The 19,217-nt window shown below is 41.7% G+C and overlaps 2 protein-coding genes across 6 annotated transcripts in view; one reads left to right on the top strand and one right to left on the bottom strand.

Moving 5' to 3' along the window:
• The window catches only part of LOC146643687 (myocyte-specific enhancer factor 2D homolog), a 35,804-nt gene extending 30,326 nt beyond the window's left edge, over positions 1 to 5,478 (top strand). For 4 of the 5 annotated variants that reach the window (XM_085395238.1, XM_085395236.1, XM_085395237.1 and 1 more), the window contains one exon: positions 1,801 to 5,478. In XM_085395238.1, coding sequence (XP_085251364.1) covers positions 1,801 to 2,278 — 478 coding nt within the window. In that variant the 3' untranslated portion in view covers positions 2,279 to 5,478. Of the gene's footprint in view, positions 1 to 1,237; positions 1,289 to 1,800 lie in introns of all 5 variants that reach the window. The other variant, XM_085395239.1, reaches the window with a different exon arrangement.
• Positions 5,479 to 8,424: 2,946 nt separating this feature from the next.
• Positions 8,425 to 19,217, bottom strand: tmem79a (transmembrane protein 79a). Its single transcript, XM_085396453.1, has 5 exons — positions 18,922 to 19,217; positions 15,411 to 16,187; positions 14,329 to 14,523; positions 14,007 to 14,229; positions 8,425 to 9,629 (listed from the first exon to the last, which is right to left on the bottom strand). Exons 2-5 carry the CDS (start codon positions 16,093 to 16,095, stop codon positions 9,437 to 9,439), a joined length of 1,296 nt encoding a protein of 431 aa, XP_085252579.1. The 5' UTR covers positions 16,096 to 16,187; positions 18,922 to 19,217; the 3' UTR covers positions 8,425 to 9,436.

The raw sequence follows: 19,217 nt of genomic DNA, 5'->3' as shown, positions 1-19,217 counted from the left end.
AAAAATAAACTTTTTGAGCTTATTATTAATTTTGGGAAGACAGAGCAGGAAGAACTCTTCAATAAGAGCTTTCAAGAATATTTAGACTGTAAAAGAAAGGATTGCTCCGTCTATAATAAAGGCCTTGAAGCTACTCCTCATTTCTTTATGTTTTCTAGGAAATTTGGAAATACATGCAGCAGTTTATTGACACCCGAATGGGAAAAGAGTACATAAGGCAAAAAACTGCATGTTTTGTGTGTTCATCATCAATTTTGACATGATCCTCAACATCAAAGAAGGCCCAAACCATGACAGAGCATCCTCTGTGTTTCACTTAAGAAATCGGAACAAACTCTGTTTTTGTGACAGGCAGCTGGTAACGACGTCTCTAAAAAATACACTTCTAATTGGTTCTTTGCTTAGTTGTCTGTTATGCATAGAAAACATTTAGGGGCTTTCTTATGCTTGAATGATTCACAGGTCAGTGTTAAGTGGTTTAACAAACAAAACAAAACAAAAAATGCTCAGGTACAAGGATTGGACCGGTAATGAGTGAAAAAACAACCAATTTCCAAAGAAACACTTGGAAGGAACTTCAGAAATCCTGGAAAACTACTGTTCAAGATCAAAATACATTAATGTCTTTCTACTTGGAAGCAAAATATAAAGAAATGAGGGGTGACATAGGTATTTTACCTAATTGTTTTCACAGTGTATTTCCAAATTAGGCCAATAGATATTTACTTAAATTGATCATTTATATATCTTTTTTTTAAAATTTAAACATACATGGATACGGTGGCCCTTAAGGATCAAACAAAAAGCTGCAAAAACTGAACCAGCAATTGGACAAAAGGCACAAACATTAAAAGTAATAATTTGTACCATGTGATTTACATGCCATCATGTTCGCCACTCTCAAGCTTTGAAGAAAAGAACTTTGTCCATGTTTTTGCATTCGATCTTGTACTCTGTTACTTCTTTAGGGCCACCGTCCACACTCAGGTTTTCCGATTAACACGTGAATTCCTGCATAAACGCTCCACACGTTGTGTATTGTGTATTTGTAGATCAGAAAACAAGATTTTCTTATGGGTTTTGTTGTGCTCTTGCTTCCAAAACATTATGAACATTATTGCTGTTGTTGAAAAGAAAACGTTGCCCGCAATAATGTTTCACACCTCTCTCCACACATGCCTTCTCGTCCACCTGTTCCCTTTGGTTTGGGCTCCAACATTTTGTTTTCTTCCCACAGTGTTGGCTCTCCGTCCAACCTGCTCTTGGGTAGAGATGAGTGGTTGGGCCGGTACTGTATCACACTTCCTTTTTCCTGTGTGTCTGTGCGCTTTTGGCTGCCTCGCTCTCTTAGCATGTCTGGTGCCGTCTGCAGTCAAACAGGAAAAGAGACTTAGTTCCGGCTTCCGCCATGTTCTCTAACCCGAGATTACTTTGTGTTTTCTCATTCTGGAGTTTCTACACCGTCACAGCTGACTCATTGCAAACCACCCTGTCACTCGAATCATTTCACGCTTCTTCGGCTGTTCTGTTGATCTTTTGGGAGCAGTTGGGATCTTAACTCCTGCTTTTAAAAGGCTCAGATTTGATTGTTTTTATGGAATAATGGAGTGTTGCTTTTCCCTGTTGGTGCTGTGCTTCGTAATGTGGGTTATGTCTTCACATGAGTGGTCTTCCAATTTTTCCATATTCCCTTTTGTCAAGTGGCTAATTATTTGTAAATTGTCTCTTGCTTTTCCTCTTTGTTCTGCCCTTTGTCTTCCTTCCATTTTTCTTCCTCTGCCTCTGTGACCCCATTCTCAGGCCGGTGACCAACATCCCTCAAGGCGCCATGCTGACCGTCAACACAAGCTCCGGCGTGAGCATCAAATCGGAGCCCATCTCGCCCGGCCGGGATCGCAGCACCCCTTGCCCTCCTCCGTCTACCACGCCATCCTCGACCTCGGGAGGTACCATCCTGACTGCTCCGCCTCAATACCCCGGCTCCCTGCTATGCCTGGAGCCCCCGACCGGCCGCTCGCCCGCAGACAGCGTAAGCAGCAACGCCAGCTCCTTCGAAGGCAGCGACCGCGACGACGCTGGAGCAGCCGGAGGTGGCACTGCAGGTGCGGGAGGAGGAGGCGGTGGGACCGGAGGTGGAGGTGGCAGCTCGGCAGGTCCCACCAGCCGGTCCGTGCCGCCCGAGTTCAGCCCGTCGGCCGAGCTCCTCAGGGCGTCGAACGAACAAGACCAGGAGGGAGGAAACATCAAGCGCATGAGATTGGATGCCTGGGTCACATAAAGGCACCAACACCTTCTCTCTGCACCCACAGTGAAGTTTTGGTGACTCCCACAACACGCACCCACACTCATTCTTAGTCCCACCACCACTGCCCCGACCCCACTGTCATGTGACACTATCATCACACACAGTTATATTACTCAGCTGCGTCACTCAGACTTCAGAGGCTTTGCCAAAAACCCCATTAAAAACAAGCATAAAAATCCTGATGGACGGCTCCGAGCTCAGCTGGATATTTTAGCCCCTCGGATGGAGGGACAGTAGATTTTTAAAGCCTTCTTGCTTGAATGGACTCCCACATATTGATATTTTTCTTTTTCTTCTTTGGTAGAAATACGTTGTTTAAAGTGAAACCACGAAACAAACATTTCTCTTTCACACGGTTTCCGTATCGCCTCCATGTATTTACATCGACCTCCTTTCATTTTAATACAATGTGACTCGTGGCCTGTCGACATTACGGGACTAATGCCGCACGACTCGCCACTTCCTGCTCTCCAGAATCCAGCGTTTATTTAGGCTGCGTGCTGTCGATTCTCCTGTAAGGCACTTCCAAACTGCACTAAAGGAAATAACTTTATCTGGACAAAGACTGAGCAATTTTTGGCACTGACCAAAACAGACTCAAGCAAAGGTCTTTCTAGGTAACAATATTTCTGTGTCAAAGGATTTTTTATTTATTTTTATTTTTTTTTGCCTCTGCTGCCACGACCTCATGCAACCAGGCAGGCCCCGAGCCCCTCAGGTGGCACTCTGCAGCTGTGTGAGTCGAGCACCTCGCCAGAGTGCCAATATCAACTTCTCTTTGAGATTTAAATAAAAGAAGAGAAACAAACAAAATGCCAAATGCCCCTGTTCTCTATAGGGACATGCTATCGCTCGCACTGTCGTGAAACATTGAATTGTATTGGCGGTCACTTTGTTCACAGACTGGGGTGCTCCTCCCGTCCTCTCACCTCATCTCCTCTGGAACTCGGATGGAAATCCAGCCGGTTACTCAGCTTATTAGCAGGAGTAGATGCCATCCAAGTGAAATTCAATAGTAAGAGTTTTTTGAGCCTCTGTTGGCTCTTTTTTTTTTTTTATTTGATTTGATTTTTTGGAGTAGGGAAGTATTTGGTTCTCTAAGTCCAAGTGTTCTCTATCTGTTGGTATTTTAAAACTCTGTTAGTCGTCCAGAAGTAGGAATTCCGACTTTGTATAAAAATCACTCCTTATACAAAAAAAGCTTTGATGTCCTCTTTAGCTCTCTATAGCTCTCCTTAGCTCTTTGCCGTGTTTCGAAAAAGTGAAAGGAAAAAGACATTTTTCTATATTTCTACCGCTTCAGTTGGCGACAAAGTAAAAGTAGCTTTTCGGCTTCAACGACGTGTATGTACATATGAATATATTTGCATAGACTTTGCTAGGTATCCCTAAAAACAAGCAATGTGTTGATTCTCAGTGGATCTGTTTGCATATATGAGTGTGCATTTGATATGTTTTGAGATACAGGTGCAGGGGTTACGCCGCGCTGGGTGGTGCCGGCGGATCGGACGTGTTTCAACTAAACCTATTTTATTCTAGTGTCGATGGTGTGTGCACTTTCCGTCTCTCACTCACAGAGGCCTGCTTGGTTGTGGTGTCATCATATTCGCTTGCCACAGTTCTTCTTCTTTCTTTCTTTTGAAGAAAAGAACCCACGATCAAAGAAAGAATCCTACACCGTGACATAAACTTATTATCAGGACACTGCCATTCACTTCTAGCATAGAGAGGTAAAATACACTTTGACGGACTCGTGTAAAATCTTTTCCACGTCACGGTAAGCTGACAATTTCTTTTTTTTCCCATCGGGAAAACCAAGTTTGACGTTTAAGTGTAGCTTTTCTTGAACAAATCTGTTTTTCGTTGAACCATTTCAAGTGTGTGTATTGGTGTGTGAACCCAGGCTGTTTATTGCTCTCGATTACTTTACCTTTTTTTTCCCCCTGGAGACGATGCTCAAAGTGCAGACCGGCTGTTATTTAAACAATCCTACACCTTTCCGTCAGTGTAGGTGAGCAGCGTTTGACGCCGACTCTGGGTTCATGCTGCGAGTCGGAAAAAGACATTGGGGCCGCGTGGGATTTTCTCCAAAAGACTGACGCATCTAGCGGTGGCGTTGCTGAGGTATTTCATCGTCATCATCATCATCATCTTTCCTAGTATGTGTGGAGGGTAGTTTTTCACTCCACTGATTTCAGGTTAGCGCTGCTTTCCCCTCTCAGTCAGCCACGGTTAGCAATTTAACAGCCAACACTTTCAAAGAGCGCTTATTGGAGAAGTTTTTTTTAAAGGAATACTTATACAGTGAGTGAGAACGAGGAGATCTGTGCTTTTACTTATGTGGTCAGTATGTACACAAAACACCAGCCAACACGCCTGATGCTTACCTCTAATGCTGCATTTATGAAAGCGAATTATTTACATTATTTACAGCTTCAGATTCAAACGTTAAAATACAAATTTCCCAAAAATCACTAAAGAAAGTGAATAATGTGTGATTCCCTCCAGAGTTTGTCAGAGTCGGGAAGTGATGCAAGCATGAAAGCTGTCAGTAATCTTTAGTGTCTCTTAACCTTATAATGCCCTTAATACAGGAGTTTCTGAGACCTCTATCTCATTAACATGATCAATACTTGCCATAATTTTAAAAACTTATGGATAAAACTCTTTTTTTTTTTGGTCTAAAATTGACATTGTTGTTAACAAAAAATTGCCAAAAACACCCAGTGTATCAAACGCGATACAAAGAAATATATAGCAAGTATATAATCAAAATATATCATACACAACATGATATAGCAAAAACATTTTTTGTTGATTTTGCTTTAAGGGTTAATGAACATCTCAGTTTGAAAAAAATCAGAATTTTCTGGCTGTTTTTTGATGGGTTGGGTCTTACAGGATTAAAAAAGGGTGCCCATTTTTCTCCTTATACACAATATGAGTCTAGATTCGATTGTTTGAGGACCTGTGTGCAAATTAGATATGTCACCAATCAAAGCATTTTACGTGTATTATTTAAGCATCGGCCTAAAGTGCAGTAAATCCAAGTGAGAATCTTGAACCGTTTGCAGGCCTGTGTCACCATTTGGATAATTTTTACACTTAAAATCAATTCAATTAAATTTGTTGTTTTTATCCCCCGCTTGTATAAAATGTACATAAATAAATTTGGATGTCTCCACCTGACATGTCTTGGTGTTAACGACCATAAAGTCAGCTCGAGCTCAGTTATGCGTCGTCTGCATCCATTTTCACAATACTATAAAAGTATCGAGCTCAGGCATTTACATTACACAACTACAAGCCGCGGCACATCTCAGAGTTGAGATGCAAGATCTCAAAATTAATGCAGCACTTTTTTTTTTTTAAGTTAAAATGACAGAGTGAGCTTTAGAGGTGCTGGCAGGCAGAGTGTGACCGCTGGACCGTCGCATCGAGCCTCTTCTCCGGCCTACATCCCATCAAGAAATTTCAAGATGTCAAACTATTCCTTTTGAACACTCGGGATGCGTGTCCGCCTTCCTGCAGACAGAGCTAACGATCTCCTCTCGTACCACCCGCTCATTTCCACTTTTAGAAAAACTCACCTTCAGTGGCATCTCTTCGTTTCTGTGGGCGCTGATGTTTGACTGAAATGTGACACCACACCGATTGGCTTTGTTCATGTACAAAAGGAAAAAAAAAGGTTCTCTGTCCAATCTAGCAGTGTAGTCACAAGACAATCTATATGAGAAATGAACACCTGCACCCCTGTTACTTGTTGTGTACAATGTTTTTTAGAATCTCACTATTTTTGGATTAATTTGTGCTGGTGACAGTTCCATTGTCTATTATTATTATTATTATTATAATGATATTATTATGGAGCTTTTATTTTATTGCTATTTTTTGTGTAGGATAGCCAACTGTTTTTAATTTCCTCTTTCTTATTTTTCTCTTCCGTATCATAAACATATAGTACTGGTTTCCTTTTTTGAGGCAACTTTGCTGACAATTGCACGATCAGTTATTGTGGTATTAGCAAATGCAATGAAGGAAATACCAGTTAAATGCTGCAGTTTTAATTAAGATACAGAATATATTTATAAAAACGGGAAACAACTGAAATTAGTAAAATCCTGAAATTTGAAACATGTAAATGCATGGGATACAGGTAACAATGACATATGTTACGTACAGTAATGATAAGGACATGCATCAGAGATGAGTTTTAAAACAACTCAGAATAATGTAGCATATGAAATACTAAAGATGAAATTTATAGCTAATATATTGTGTTGAGCTGGTCTGCTTTGGGTTTTGTTGTAAAGAAAATATTTCTTTTTTTGTTGTTTTTTTTGAGAATGATATACAGTTTGTGTATATTTTCATATACAAAGTATGCACTGATATGTTATTGAAATTCTATACCGCTTTTACAAAAAAGTGTTTGTTGTACCAAAGTATCCAAGTCCCTTGAAACCTTATCCTTTTTGCGTATGTTTTACCGTATTTTATATATTAAATAGACAAACTGAGTGAAATGAATTTGGATCTGTGATTCATTTTTTTTGTTGTTCCTGCGTCGAGGTGGGGGCAAAAGTGCTTTTATAATGACTCATCCGGAACATGTGGCGGCACAGCAAGAGGTGCGAAATACCCAGAAATCTTTTTGAATTCAGTCCATTAGTGCATTCACGTGTCTCTCTTTCCTTTTTTCCTTCACCTCTTCATCCTCTGCTTATTGTCACAGTTACAAACACGTGAGACGGAGGTTCGATTCGCACATTCGACAATAACCAGACGGCCAAATTTAGCTCATCTCTCACAACCTCTGAGGAGGTGAGCAGCAGCTGTGCATCAACAACATCTGAGATTTAAGAATGAATAATTGTAGTTTTTCTAAAAAGCCAATATTATCTTTTAAGGCGCTGTTATTGTATATGGACTTCACTCATTGTGATTTAAAGGGTTTGCATTGATGTTTCACAGGGGGGAAACTGGTAAAAGCAGAGAAATAAAAGCTGTTTTTAATGCAAACAAGTGTGGCATTAGATAAAAATTGAATTACTGTTGCAGGACTTTAGATCCAGACTATAATTTACACTCGACTTCTTGGTCATCAGTTTAAACAAAACGTAGCCACACCTGCGAACAAACAAACAAACAAACATGTTTTTCACTGCAGGCTGTTGCTGCTGGATCAAGCCTCAAAGTAACCGCCTGACCAGACTACAGCCTTAGTAACATTTGTCGGTTCTAATAATTTACAAAAGAAAATAAATAAAATGCAGAGAGAGAAAACAAGTCGGCAAATGAAGGTGGCTCTAAACTCCCTTCAAGGGTAGTTCCCGATCGGATTGTGAGTTTACTGGGATTCCTGGACAGATCACAACAAGCCCAACATAGAAAAGTTTGATATGGAATAATGGGTGTGTACACGCACACGCATGACATGACAAAGGCTGGGGAAACTAAAGCAAACATACCAACCAAGACACATGTCTAAAGAGGCAAAGGTGTGTGTGTGTGTGTGTGGGAGAACATTCAAGCAGCTCATGTCCACCCTTCAATGCTGACAAGCCTTGTATTGTGATTAAGGAAAAGTACATTGTGCAATTTTATTGCAACTCACAAATTTTAGCTCGAAAATGAATCAATAAATGACTGCTTAAATAAAGTTACACAGATGTAAAGCAGCTTTGTGTTGGCACCACAGTTCTGGGATGTTTGAGGGACTCTGTTAGACAAGGACTGAATCTATTGATTTGAACACATCGTTACACTGATAATGTTAATGATTGATATTGGATGGGCAAGTGGAGGGTTCACGATCCCTCTGATAGCAGACGCAGTAATGGACTTCAACCCTGTGGCACTGACTCAGAGTTCATTCACGTCCGCCGTTTGCTGGTTTTGATACGGCGTTACTCACGGCGTTACTCACGGCGCTCCTCGAGCTTCGTCGGGTCACCGCGATCGTGGCTCTGCAGTCTGCTTTTCAGGACTGGGGGCATTTTTCAGCTTTACATTCTGATGTTGCCAAAACTCAGAACATTGACTCACCCTTTCCCGGAGAGAATTGATGAAATGAGGCATTTTAATCTGAATCATCAGCTGCACTGTTATCATGTTTCATAATGAAGATTTATTGAACTCATTCAGGGGCCCAAATATTGACATTTTCTTTACATATTTACCACTCACAGCAGGAGGGGGGGTAAACACAAAACATCCTTTGGACACAAAAAAAAAAAAAAAAAAAAAAAAGGACAATCCAAAAATAGCATTTCACTTTGTGCTGCTATCAACAAAGAAAAGCCTTTGATCAAAACAACAAAGGTGCATTTAACAGGCACAGTTATAAATATTAAGTTTAAGAAGCCACACAGCTGGCAGCAGCAGTGTGAAAATAAACAAGTGAAAGACAATGATTTGAAAATCTTTTAATTCTCTTATGTCGAGAGTTCAGATATTTTGTTTTAGTTTGTGTATTTTAAAGTTTAAATCACTAAATATGACCTAAAGTGAAAAAATAACAAGTAGATATACAAACATACAAAAAAGTACTACATCAGCACAAAACATGAGACCACAGAGTTGTAGCTCACTAAGAACGGATCGTCTCATGAGGGCGTCCAAAATGTTAAATCTATATAAACCGGATCGTCTACGTCAGTCTGCTCAAAGCGAAGTTTAAAAACAAGAAAAAAAAGACAACTGTACAGAGTCATATGTTTTATGATTGGACGGTTGATTAAATGTTTCTGATTTTGACGCTCCGGTTTTTAAAGTCACTTTCTTCACCCACAACATAACGAGCTCGTACGTTTGAATTCTTTGTAAACAGAAAAAGGTCCGAGGAAACATTTCGCACTAAGTCGTGATCCTTTAGCTTTTCATGAAGTCACTGATTAACAGCCCCGTATGATGAACTGCATCAGGGCTAAATTATACAAAAATATATATATTTTTACACAACACTGCTGATCAATGATCATAAAGCATATTTAATTCATCAGCAGATGACTTCTTTATTAAAACTTGGACCCACCAGGACAGAACGAGCTGTCTGTGAGCAAAAACTGTATCGTTATACTCCAAGTATTATATTACAGGTTTCATTGTCTCTTTCTGCTCCACGCCCTTTTAACCCCACCAGCGCTGCCTGGGTGGAGGAGCAGAGGTGGGCAGCGCCACGTCAAAGACGCCGTCTTGTCCCATCGACGAGCACACGAAGTAGAGGTTGGTGCCCAGCATGACTAGTATGGGGAAGAAGGAGAAGCCGAAGCCGAAGCCTCTGGCGCTGCTGCCCAGGGAGAGGCAGAGCCAGTAGATCAGCCTGCAACGAGAGGGGGATGAGACTCATTTCTGTTTGAAGCACAGTCACCAGCAGCTGGACACAATACTGAGAGAAGATCTGATCACTGCCCGCATCAGCCCACACACCCACTCTCTCCTTTCAGCAGGAACATTAGACAGCGCAGCTCCTTTATCCTTTTCATCTGTTTTTGTATCGAGTGCTTGATGACTCAAAGCTGCACTAATGGCCCAATAGAGGCTTCTTTTTTTTTTTTTTTTTTAAAGTGTCCTAATTTTCTGTCATCGTGTTTTCGAGACTGTCAGATCTTTTTCAGGGCACAATGTGATGGAGTACTGGAGATTTGAGGCCTTATTTTTCAGTATGTAGCTCAAAGTGCTGTGGTATAGGAAGAATTAATTATCGTCTCAGAGCTCTCAGCCCGAGTTGGAAATTAAATGTATTCATTATTACAGCAGTTTTTAAAATCGGCTGGCAGCAGACTGCTTATGAAAAGCAGAACGTAGCCTCGAAGCTTGTCCACGTGTGTAGGTGACATCATCAGCTCAACGAAGACTCGCTGCAGAAGTCTAAATCAGCTGTTACCTATTAAATCTGGTTTATAAAATGCTAAAATCTATTCCACACCGTCCATTTATGAATGCTCAGATGTAACAGGTTAACAGAACATTGGCTACAAATGGGAACCAGAGAGCTTCTGATGCCAAATGCAGTGGCTTGCAAAAGTATAACTTACCAAGACAAGGCCGTCCACCTAAACTCACAGGCCGAACAAGGAGAGCACTGATCAGAAATGTAGCCAAGAGGCCCATGGTGACTCTGGACGAGCTGCAGAGATCTACAGCTCAGGTGGGGGAATCTGTCCATAGGACAACTATTAGTTGTGCATTGCACAAAGTTGGCCTTTATGGAAGAGTGGCAAGAAGAAAGCCATTGTTAAAAGAAAACCATAAGAAGTCCCGTTTGCAGTTTGCCACAAGCCATGTGGGGGACACAGCAAACATGTGGAAGAAGGTGCTCTGGTCAGATGAGACCAAAATGGAACTTTTAGGCCAAAATGCAAAACCCTACGTGTGGCGGAAAACTATCACTGCACATCACTCTGAACACACCATCCCCACTGTCAAATATGGTGGTGGCAGCATCATGCTCTGGGGGTGCTTCTCTTCAGCAGGGACAGTGAAGCTGGTCAGAGTTGATGGGAAGATGGATGGAGCCAAATACAGGGCAATCCTGGAAGAAAACCTCTTGGAGTCTGCAAAAGACTTGAGACTGGGGCGGAGGTTCACCTTCCAGCAGGACAACGACCCTAAACATAAAGCCAGGGCAACAATGGAATGGTTTAACACAAAACATATCCATGTGTTAGAATGGCCCAGTCAAAGTCCAGATCTAAATCCAACCAAGAATCTGTGGCAAGATCTGAAAACTGCTGTTCACAAACGCTGTCCATCTAATCTGACTGAGCTGGAGCTGTTTTGCAAAGAAGAATGGGCAAGGATTTCAGTCTCTAGATGTGCAGAGCTGGTAGAGACAGACCCTAAAAGACTGGCAGCTGTAATTGCAGCAAAAGGTGGTTCTACAAAGTATTGACTCAGGGAGCTGAATAATTACGCACTCGCCACTTTTCAGTTATTTGTAAAAGATGTTTGGAATCATGTGTGATTTTCGTTCCACTTCTTACATGTACACCACTTTGTATCGGTCTTTAAAGTGGAATTCAAATAAAATTGATTCATGTTTGTTGCTGTAATGTGAGAAAATGTGGAAAAGTTCAAGGGAGCCGAATACTTTTGCAAGCCACTGTATGTTGCTCCTAATTGGTTATACCAGGGGTGGGGAACTCCAGGCCTCAAGGGCCGGTGGTCATACAGGTTTTAGTTATCACCCTGGGTCAATACAACTGAATCGAATGATAAGTTCATTACCAGGCCTCTGGAGAACTTCAAGACATGTTGAGGAAGTAATTTAGCCATTTAAATCACAGTTGGAACTGTGTTGGCTCAAGGACACATCTAAAACCTACAGGTCACCGGTCCTTGAGGCCAGGAGTTGCCCACCCCTGGTTTATGCAGATTACCCAAAATATAATGACGTGCACAAAGGTAAAAAAAACTAAAAAAAAATAATCTTTGAGTGCAATTTCAGACTGCAATTTTTGAGAAATAAACCATGAGCTACCCTTGACTTATCACTAGTTTTCAGAGTCCCACAGCACACTCTTTGAACCAGGGATCGATACGACTGGCTCACTGTTTTTTGTAAGCAGGCGGCACTGTGATGTCCCCACTGCAGATGTTTTTCTTTTGAATGCAAGCTTTAAACTGTGGATAAAGTAACTGCAGCAGTACGGGTGATCAGACAGGTTTAGGGCAAATCCCCAGTTGAACCAGATGATGAAAGGCAGGAAAGCAGTTAGAGGCATGACGAGTCCAACAGAGAAACAGCAGGAAGTAACAGGTTATATAACAAGTTATTCACCCTCTCTGTGGTTTAGATAATATATCTTGTTTTAATCGTGCTCGAGCATGCAAATAGTTTCACTGTATTCAATTTAGTAAAACTGATCGAGGGGTCATGTTTGTTTGTTCAGCCACTGACTGAACAAAGAGTGAAACTTTATTTAAAAGGCTGTTAAAAAGGCTTTTTGGTCTGATGATTCTTTAAAGTTTGAAAAGAAACTTTGTTCTTCAGCTTCTCCTCATTTATTCATTTAACTGGGGCACAAAAACAGTTTGTTTTTTTACAAGTGAAGATGATTATCTGTTCTTGCACAGTACAATTTGAAAGTAATGTTTCACAGTCTTTACCTCATACTTGTGGAGCTAATGTGCAACCAAATAAAAACCAATTAAAGCATCAAGCAGCATTTTAAAGGGATTAGAGTTCACTGTTGTAGACCTAAAGATCAGAGGAGTAATCACATTAAAAGCTTTTTAAAAAACACTCACTACAGCCGCACTTTCTGTCTCACAGAAATTTGACCTAGTCAGTCTAGTGAAGTCGTAGTAATGACGGAGTCTGAGCACGCCGACTTTGCAGCTTTAGTTGGACTTTTGTCTGCTCAGCACCTTTCCCAGGTTTCACAGAGACGACTGTGACAGTCGAACAGGTTTAAAACTTTATCACAGACAAAACTTTCATGGATTCAGATCATTGTATAGGGACAATCATAGCTAATGGGGGATAAATCGTACTGACGTACAACAGCTCCTGGATTTTAGTAAAGTAACTGCAACAGTGTTGTCATCAACCCTCCCCCTTAGCATGAACTGTAATAGGTTTGGTCATTATGACGTGCGGACATCTGGACAAACTTTTAGTTGAGTTTTTTTTTTTTTTTTTTAAACAATCCTTCAAAAACTGCTGATGATTCCCTTACTTGGCACAAATTATCAAAAGTTAATGCAATGCATGGTTAAACTCCAATCATACAAGCCTATTATGATCGACACACTGGTTTTGTCAAGCACAATGATGTGACCACCTATACTGGTACTGAGGACATGCAAAACTTGCAACAATTTCCTTAATTTACTTTTGTGACTCAGACAAAACCTGCCCATCAACACATGTAAAAGACCAGAACTTTAAGGTTATGTATATAACCCCGGTTCTCTGAGTACCATGAGTGAGCCTTTCACCAGACAGCCTCCTTGCTATAGAAGCAGAGAAGAGGTGTGACACCATGTCAGCTTATTATACCAGAGGTCCTAGTCCCTCCTGATATTAGTGTTGCTGAGGACATTCGAGCTTCTGATGAGGTCACACAAGAGTGACCATGTTGCACGCAAACAGTGACATCACCACAAACGTATAATTTATCTCCACTGTACCTCTGCAGCAGCACTGGTACAGCGATGCAAGTATAGACCAGAAACAGAAATACATGACATTTTCTTTGGAAAGTCTAATCTTTTCAAGCTCTTAAAACATCTCCCTCTGTATTTGTTTGGGATTCTTTGAGCTTTTGCACGGTCTGTTAGGAAGTTGGAAAATCATTCCATCCATAAAATTCCATCTATATCAGCATTTTCTTTACCATTTATCTAATTCGGGCTAAGGGAAGATGACCCTATACCAGCTGACAGTGAGCAAGAAGCAGGGTACATCCTAGACAGATGCAAGTAAAAACTCTCACATTCACACCGCTGGCCAGCATCACAATCACACTTTAACACAAAATTAATATCTCTGGCGCTTGAGTACCCAGAGAGCACCAATGCAGGCTTGACACAGAACCCTCCTTTACTTAATCATTGCTGTGCTCCATGTTTAGATAGTCTGAAAAGTCTTATGAGAGATGAGTCTTATGAGAGTGTCATTCAGTAGGTATAAACTAATAATATTTTCATCACTGAACTACCAGTTGCTGACAACACGCACACAAACACGTACCTGCCAAAAACAAATACGATGGTAAGCAGCGGCACCAGTTTGATGAGGTCCTGGCTGATGTAGGTTGCCATGACAGCAAGCTGCAGGAAGTAGAAGAGGAAGAGGCCGAGCGATTCATTGACGTAGTGCCAGTGCACGGCCACTTGTATGTTCAACAGGTTACTCTGAACGAGGGGCTTGACCGCGCTGTAACGCAGCCGGGCGAGGCCCTGCACCACCACGCCTGCAGAGAAAGATCATAGTCACCTTATTTTCTTATTTGCATGACAGATTTGCTTTGGTGCATTACAATTTTAAACACAGGAAAACACTAAAGTCTCACCGAGCAGGATGGGCACGCTGGCAAAAAAGGCGCAGCGCAGTGTGTACACCACCCTGAGGGGGGCGCTTTCAAGCTTTGGCGAATCAAAAGGTATTAGGGCGTAACCACCCCACACCAGGAAAGGGAAAAGTATTGCTGCAGCTACCATCGCCAAAACCACCCTCAGTTTCTCCTTGCAGATATGCTCACACAGGTCTGAGGAGGAAGAACACAGTTACGGTTTATGATTAGCCAAAGTAACTCTGCAGGAAGGAGACTGTGCCAAAAAAGATGACACAACATATCCTGAAGCCACAGCATGATTCACCTAAAGACATAATTACGTGTCATTAATTCCAGTTAAGCACCAAAAAAAAAAAGGGAGATCTAGGCCGGGTCACCAATGACTTTCTCACTGGGGGAAAATGCGCTCCAGAAAACACGCTAACCTACTTGGAACAGAACCAACATGTGATTAGATCATCAAATTAAAGCGGACCTATTATCCTCAATTACTACTCCATATTTTTATTCTTTGACTTTAATAGAGTAACTTTGCATGAGTCACACTTCCTGATTTCTCTCATACTTAGTCTTGATGCAGCTCCTCAGTTCACCCACTGTGTGAAACAAGCTCCTCTTCTGATTGGCAGCCCCTCATGAAGGTGGAGCTTCTGTGCTATCAAGTAGAGCCTCGAGTCTCAGGTAACCATATAAAGACAGATCCAAGAGTACTAAAAAGAGTACTATATAGCACAATTCAAGATTTTATTGGTGTGAAATTAAAATACTGTTCTTTTTGTAAGGTGTGCTAGGTGCGTAAAAGCCACAAATAGGCTGTTTCAGCCAGTTAGTAGGTTGTTAAGGAATGCGATGACATCGTAATACCTGATATCAATGATATGTGCCTGTGTGCCAACTTTGCCTGCTCACCTCATGACTGTGATGGAGTTTTAAATACTTTGAAAACAAAAATGAAACAACTTTTCAGAATAAGAGCACTAAGCACTAAGATTTCAGCGGTGCAAGGAGTAGGTCCTTATTAATGCTAATAAAAAAAGTGGGCTGGGTGTAGCAGAGTCTGGGTTGGTCGGGATACTCACAGTACTTGTCGTCATTGGTTGTCCACTCCGGGTAAAACTCTACAACGGAGTCGTGCTCTATCTCCGGCTCCACCTCCTTCTCTCCGAGTGGCCTGCTCACCTCGGGAACCTCTTTCGTGGAGTGATTCAAAATCGTGACTTGTGGCGTGAAACCTGGAGATGATTTTTCCGAGACCCATGTTAATCCCCCTTCGTCTTCCTCTTCCTCATCCTCATCATCTGCGAGGGAGCCGTCCTCTTTATCACCCTGCTTCACCTTAATCTCATCGTCCCTCCACCTCTCCCCCTCGGGCATGCTCTCCCTCCATTTGGTCTTGCTCTTCACATCGCTCTCTTCCTGGCTCTGCTCCTCTGACAGGTCCTGGCTCCCTCTGCTGATTCCCGTGTCCCTCTCGTCAAGCTCTGATCCTCCTTTTTCTGACGAGATTCCCTCATCCTGCTCTGTAAGGGCTCTGCTGTTTCTGCCTGCCGACCACGGTAAAGTGCTTGGCTCCAGAAAAGCAGAGCTGGTCGCATCATCATCTTCTTCTTCTTCCTCCTCCTCCTCATCATCTGTAAGCTTTCTTTTGTCCTCCAAGCCGTTGTGTTCTTGTGGCTTTTTACTTACTGGCGTTTGTGGCTCTGCAGTTGAAGCAGCAGGTGAAAATGCCAGCTCCTCACTTGTGTTGTTGATTAGGTCAGCCATTCTTGGTGTTTCTTTACTTCCAGTCAATACCAGCTGCACTGCTGAGAATCTGTTGTTACCAGCTCCTAAAAGTCCTCTTTGTTCGCATTTCTCTGTGAGAGAGGGAACAAAACATTATAACGATGCTTGAAGCAGCAGCCTGCTTCAACTTGAGCTTCATAAAAACATCAAAGTTCACCGTTTATCATGGGCGTGTTACCAGATATGGCTCACTCTGTCGTCACACATACCAGCACTGTGCATACAACATGTTACTGCAGCTCTGATTTATGTGACAGGATTAATACATGAATCACTACGTGTCTGAGTCGCAAATGCAATAAACGACTAATCCAGAGGGTGAACGGGAAAATTATTAGGAGATCACGATGTACACTCAAAGGCCACTTTGTTAGGTACGCTTGTTGAATTTATCTTTAATGCAAATATTTAATCAGCTAATCACATGGCAGCAACTTCACCAGCAACTACCGCACTGCTTTGAGCTGATAGGAAGGTAACAGTAACTCAAACAACCACTTGTTACAACCAAGACATGCAGAAGAGGATCTTTGAATACACAGCACAACACTTGAAGCAGATTGGCTACAGCAGCAGAAGGCCACACCAGGTTCCACTGCTGGGAATGTCTTGGTGTTCCCAAGGACAAGCAGGAGGTGGCAGGGTAGAGGGAGGTGCTGCCCCCGCCACCCAGCCCCGGATCAATCATGCAGGAGATTGATCTGTTCTGCTGATGTCTACCTTCAGAAATGTTGACGATCACTTTTTGCTCAATTAACTGAGATACTGGGTGGGCGTATCGTGGCCTGGTTTGAAATGACTCTGATCACTTCTGCCTGAATGGTCCTTTCCCATGACTTCTTCCAAGTCTAGGTCCTATTCTCCTGCCTACGGTGTACCAGAAGGCTGTTTCCGTCCCTCTTCAGCACAGTTTGAGCACTATTAAGTACTTTTTTGGATCATTCTATGCAGATGACGTTCATTTGTATGCCTCCTTTAAGCCCCAAGATTTTTCTAAGTTGTATAGTTACTCTTGGATTTAGAAAATATTAAAAGTTTGATGTTTGGCAATTTTCTTCTACTTAATGAAGCAAAAACAGAAGCCTTTTTTTGTGCTTTGAAAAGATTTGTGTCTAAGGTTATGGACATTTTTGATCCTCTGCCACGTTAGCTAAATCTTCTCTCAGGTGTAACTTCTGACTCGGCCTTTACTTTGAATGCTTACGTTAAATCTCTGGTTCACTCTTGGATTCTACTTGAGAAATATTACCAAGTTCAGTTTCATTGGGTCACACTCTGAAGGGAAAATCGTTATTCACACCTTTATTTCATCACATTTGGATTACTGCAATTCATTGTTCACTTGTCTTAAGAAAGCTTCCTTGAAACTTCTATAGGTTATCTTCTAAATCTCCTGAGTGCTCCCACTTCACAACATTGTTAATTCAATCGCCTTGACTCCCCATTATCTTTAGAGTCTACTTTAAGGATCTGGCTTTGACTTTTAGAGCTCTGCACAGACAAACTTCAGGTTACATCAGTGAACTTTTACATCCTTGCATTCCCAGCAAGGTCCTGGAGGTCAAGTGATCAGGGCCCGCATCACACAAGGCTGAGAGCTTTTTTAACAGTGGCCCCCAGATCTGCAATTACATCCTTCTGAGCCTCTGATCAATGGATTTGATCCCTTTTAACAAGCAGCTAAAAATGCTTCTTTTTAAACTTGTATTTGATTCATTTTATTGTTGCTTGAGATTCTTCTGAAAATGTCCTATACAAATAACATTTTATTTTGAGTCTCAATTTCTACTGCAACATTCTGATTGTACGATCAGAATTTGGCAGAAATGTGAAAGCATGGCTCCATCCTGCCTTGTATCAGCATTTCAGGCTGCTTGTGATGTAACAATTTAGGGGACATTCTTGTGGTATATTTTGGACCCCTTAGTACCAACCTGAGTACTGTTGCTAACCATCTCTCTTTGAGACCAATGTACCCATCTGCTGATAGTTGGTTCTAGTAGGATAACGTGCCACGTCACAAAGCTGAAATCATCTCAAACTGGTTTCTTGAACATGATAATGAATTCACTGCACTGACAGTTACTAGATCTCAACCTAACAGAGCACCTCTGACATGTGGTGGAACAGCAGACCCATAATGGATGCGCAGCTCACAAATCTGCAGCAACTGTGTGATGCAATCATATCAACATGAAGCAACATCTCTGAAGAACGTTTCCAGCACCTCTTTGAATCTATGACATTGAGAACTAAAGCAGTTCTGATGGCATTTCACCACTTTGAGGCCTCAACCAAGAATCAGCTGCATCGTCCATTAATCTGATTTGAGCTGTTCAGGATTGAAAATATCGTGCAAAGTCGTTAGAAAAAAAGATCTAATGTGTTATCAAATGTTTTGTTTTCTTAAACATTTAAGAAAATGAGATAGGAGTGCTCAAAGCTGTACACGCATTAAAATATGTGAGGCAGCCGCTGCGATTTCTCAGGAAATACTTCTGCTTCTGGACGACCGGTCCACATTATCGGTATTTCACTTAAAAAAACAACAACAAAAAAAAAAAAAAACAGGTCACTGTTGATCAAGTTTATTGTCTAGAGTTTGCTGTGAAGGCTTAAGGTGTCACAGAGACGTTTCTGGGCCTTTAAATGCACTGTAGAGTAACTTTAGAAGCCCGTGAAAGAAAAAGTAGCTTCAGCCAGAACTTGTTTAGCAACTCTATATTTAGTACGACTCAGCCCGTTGATTCTTCGCCGCACCGGGTTTTAAAATATATCTTTTAAAAAAGTTAACGGTTGATTTACCTGTTTTTAAATCCGGTCACATCACTGAGACAATCCGTAACTTCGTTTAAAAGTCGCCAGTTTTGCCGTTTCCCGCAAGCGGAAACAAAGTTCCAGACAGGTGAGGCCAGGTGCTATTCCACTGTTTAAACAGTGCAGAAGTATCACTCCGCCCGAGAAACGTCAACATCCCCGCCCTCTCTCAAAGCGTTATTGTATCGGGGTTCTGATCAAAGTTAGAGTATTTATCTTTATTATTAATCTTTACGGTCTCTACTAAAAAGTCACGTGTTCAGCTAATCAACCTTTATTCCAGA

Source organism: Rhamphochromis longiceps, linkage group LG22 (assembly GCF_057381845.1).
Source record: "Rhamphochromis longiceps isolate RC_006_pf linkage group LG22, R_longiceps_female_GT1.1, whole genome shotgun sequence".
NCBI lineage: Eukaryota > Metazoa > Chordata > Actinopteri > Cichliformes > Cichlidae > Rhamphochromis > Rhamphochromis longiceps.
This window is presented reverse-complemented; position numbering and strand designations above follow the sequence as displayed.